This window comes from Marmota marmota, unplaced genomic scaffold (genome assembly GCF_001458135.2).
Source record: "Marmota marmota marmota unplaced genomic scaffold, marMar, whole genome shotgun sequence".
Lineage (NCBI taxonomy): Eukaryota > Metazoa > Chordata > Mammalia > Rodentia > Sciuridae > Marmota > Marmota marmota.
In genome coordinates, this window is record NW_025999871.1 from 378,340 (window position 1) to 382,285 (window position 3,946).

The 3,946-nt window shown below is 35.4% G+C and overlaps 1 protein-coding gene across 7 annotated transcripts in view; it reads right to left on the bottom strand.

The window, feature by feature from the left end:
- Positions 1 to 3,946, bottom strand: part of Cnot6 (CCR4-NOT transcription complex subunit 6) — an 81,078-nt gene that overhangs the window by 50,367 nt on the left and 26,765 nt on the right. For 6 of the 7 annotated variants that reach the window (XM_048784549.1, XM_048784529.1, XM_015506422.2 and 3 more), the window contains exon 2: positions 684 to 797. In XM_048784549.1, the coding sequence (XP_048640506.1) occupies positions 684 to 795 (112 nt within the window). In that variant the 5' untranslated portion in view covers positions 796 to 797. Of the gene's footprint in view, positions 1 to 683; positions 800 to 3,946 lie in introns of those variants that run through there. The other variant, XM_048784569.1, reaches the window with a different exon arrangement.

Below are 3,946 nucleotides of genomic sequence, written 5' to 3' on the forward strand. Positions count from 1 at the left end.
TGTGTGTATATATATATATATATATATATATATATATATATATATATATATATTCCTGCAGACCCTTAAGGTCAGAGAAGCCGTCACAGCGACCCCAAAGAAAAAGGTATTTGTGTCTCTTGTGTGGTTATTTTGCACAGCCCAGTCAGCCCAATTTCCCTGGAGTAATCCCTGAGCCTTTTAGTCCTGAGAACAGAAATCCGGCAAATATTCTTAGTGGGTCCACAGGCACATATATTTCTTTGAATATATCCAAGTTGCACTAAAAACAGAATGAAACTTATCTGCTGCAAATTATTAAGATTTTGTTTTTGAATAAAGCTGTCCTAAGAGACTGAATGCAAATGAGTAAGGAGACATAAATCTATTCCCAAACCTATACAGAATAGCCATTTCCCATCAGAACAAACTTTTGGACACTAAACACTCCACAAGTTATCATCATTTCATCTTTGATATTATCATCTTGATTTTATAAAAGAATAATATATTGAGAGAATAAATAACAAATGGGGTTTGAACTTTGACTCAACCATGGTCATTCCACTGAACTTTCCTGTTTCTAACAGAAATTATTAGATATAAACCATAATTATTGTTTCTTTTGTGTACTGGCATTGTAAAACTTAATTTTCTATCATATCTTAATTTCCATATCATAAGTTCATGCTTCCATGTCTTACCGCTTATTTCAAGCTCTGCCCAATGTGATTTCTTTCCATTTGCTGCTTCCTCAGAGGACATGATTGTGTACATCCTCCGAGGGTCAGGAGAGTCGTATTTTTCTTTGGACATGCCTATAAAAAGAAACCAAAGACCATTTATCAGTATTTTTACTTGTTTTATTATCAGCATCTGATGTAATCACTCCTTCCTAGACACATTTCATTTGGCTCCCAGGATATCATTTCTCTTAGTTTCCCTTTCCACTTCTCTAGATTTAGCATTTTGCTAATTCTCCCTGCAGGGTTGAAATTATCTCCATTTTACCAACAGAAAACAGAAGCCCAAAAGGGATTAAGGAATATCCCCACTGTTAGAAAGCCAAGCTTTGTTTGTGTCTGACTAAAAGTTAAAATTATATTATGTTGTCTCCCTGCCGATGGGAAGCAGAACTATTTTTTTCAAGCACAGTAATGGATTTTGTTTAGTCAATGCACAGAAAGGTAAATAATCCTTTTTTAAAAGCTGTCTGAAATAACGAAGAATATAAATGGTGAGACTGCACAAGAAACAATAGCACATCTAAAACATGGTTTTGCTATATACTGATAAAACAAAACTGTTCTCTTACATGGAAGTTTTTTTTGTGTGTGTGTGTAGAAGAAAAAATAACTAAAGTTTTTAGACTGATTTTTAAAATCCAATACAAAAAGTGATATGGTTCTGTATAGAGGAGAATCTGTTAAAGTGCTCTTTCTGAATGACATCAATATACAATTAATAACCTAGAAAATATAAAATGCTGTATAAGTGCTACCAGAGCTTGAGGACAACACTGAAATGCCATGATTCTGATCAAATTCTATTTACAAAACAATCATTTAATCTTCATTAGCTTTCCAAATAAAATCAAGAAATTGTAAAAAATTATTCTAAACAGTTGAATATTTTGGTCCTATTATGTACTGGACTTCTCAGTGAAAGTTAAGAAGTCTTATTACCAATCTTATGTGACTTTAGTGTGAATCAATCCCCATGTTTGATCACACTTTAGAGAAGTGTTGCTGAACTAAAAAGATCTGAAAACCAGGGACTGGACCTGTGGTCATTCCATTCCATCAGTCATAATTTCTGCCAAGGTAGCTAGTCACTCTCTTTCTTGTTTTTTCATGTGAGAATGGTTATCTGAAAATCTGAGACACCCATTAATCTAAACTCCAAAGCAGTAAGGACATCTCTATTTCTCAAATCCCTGAAATTGAGGATTAAAGAGTGAAAAAATATATATATATAATAGAATTTAAAAAGTTATAGCACATTGAACAATCAAGCTCCTGCAAGAAGGAACAGCAAGAGCACATCTGCCCATTGATGAATAACATGGGTTATTCATTTTCCTGGGAATCCAACAAAGTACAGCATTGAGATTAGGTAGAGAAAACAATATATGGATATATAAAATTTTGAGGATTTTCCCCAAGGTTTTGAAATCAACAAACTTGTCCTCTAATAAGCACAGTATGGGGCTGGGGTTATGGCTCAGCAGTAGAGCACTCGCCTAATACGTGTGAGGCCCTGGGTTCGATCCTCAACACCACATATAAATAAATAAAATAAAGGTATGGTGTCCACCCACCTACAACTAAAAAAATATATATATTTTTTTTAAAAAGCACAGTATGTCACTGAAAATTACAATTTAAAAATAATAAGTCCTCCCCCTCAAAATAGACTTGAAAACTTTCAAAAAGAATTACCAAAGAATATTTTTAAAAATAGATAGGCCACCCAGGCGTTTGAGTGCATGCCTATAATCCCAATGGCTTGGGAGGCTGAGGCAGGAGGATCAGCTAACCAGCCTTAGCAACTGCAAAGCACTAAGCAACTCGGTGAGACCTGGTCTCTAAATGAAATACAAAATAGGGCTGGGGATGTGGATCAGTGGTTGAGTGCCCTGAGTTTAATCCTGGTCCCCTGCAACATACACACATACACACACACACACAATAAATAAATAAATAAGCAGGCCAGAGTCAGCAGATACATAGCACCTAATTACTGAATCTCCTACTCTACCAATCCATTACTAGACAACACTATTGATCCTGGCAACATAAAATCCATCCCTGATCTAGACCTCAGAGTAATATTTTTTTTTCATTGTCTTGGAATAATTATTTCATTAAGAAAAACAAATAATATTATATATCATAGTTATTAGAAAGACATGCTTTCATAACTAAATATTTATGAAACAGCTTAAAGACTCATCTACAACCATCCTGAGAAAAATCAGTAGTGCACAGTACAGAAACCATAACACAACAGATAAAAGACTATTCTGTGGCATTTAAATTAAGGGTGGCTCATGTTATGGTTCGGATGTGTTTCCCCAAAGGCTCATGTGTGAGACAACAAAAGAAGGTTTAGAGGAGAAATGACTGTTATGAGGGCCTTAACCCAATGGGTGAATTAATCCCTTGATGGGATTAACTGGGTGGTTACTGTAGGTGGGTAAGGTGTGGCTAGAGAAGGTGGGTCATTGGGGAGTGGCTTTAGGGTACATATTTTGTATCTGGTGAATAGAGTTCTCTCTAATTCATGATCATCATGTAAACTGCTTCCTTCTGCCACATTCTTCCACTATGATATTTAGCCTCAATTCAAGCCACAAGGAATAGAGCCTGCTGTTGCCTAAGGACTGAGACCTTTGAAACCATGAGCCCCCAGACAAACTTTTCCTCCTTTACAATTATTCTTATTCTTTTTGTCACAGCAGCAAAAAAGCTGACTAAAAGAAAAAAGGGGCGGGGAGTAGAGTAGAATACAGACAAAAAAGACAAGTATAAAAAGTTTCACCTTGTTAGTTCAGTCCCCTATAGATCCCCTGTAAGATTAACAGTTCCCTAGTTAGAGCCCTGAAACTAAGTGCTGCATATTTTAATTTCCTTTAGTTCAGAGGCAAGTGAAAAGAAATATCTGTTGAATATAGGAATATCAGAAAGGAGAGTAAACAGTCTCAGGTCTTTTTTGGTTTTATTTATTTATTTTTTTTGTTTTGTTTTGTTTTTTTAATTTTTTAATTTTTTATTGTGGGTTGTTCAAAACATTACAAATTTCTTGACATATCATATTCGACACTTTGATTGAAGTGGGTTATGAACTCCCACCTTCACCCCATACACAGATTGCAGAATCACATCAGTTACACATCCATTGATTTACAAATTGCCATACTAGTGTCTGTTGTGCTCCGCTGCCTTTCCCATCCTCCCCCCTCCCC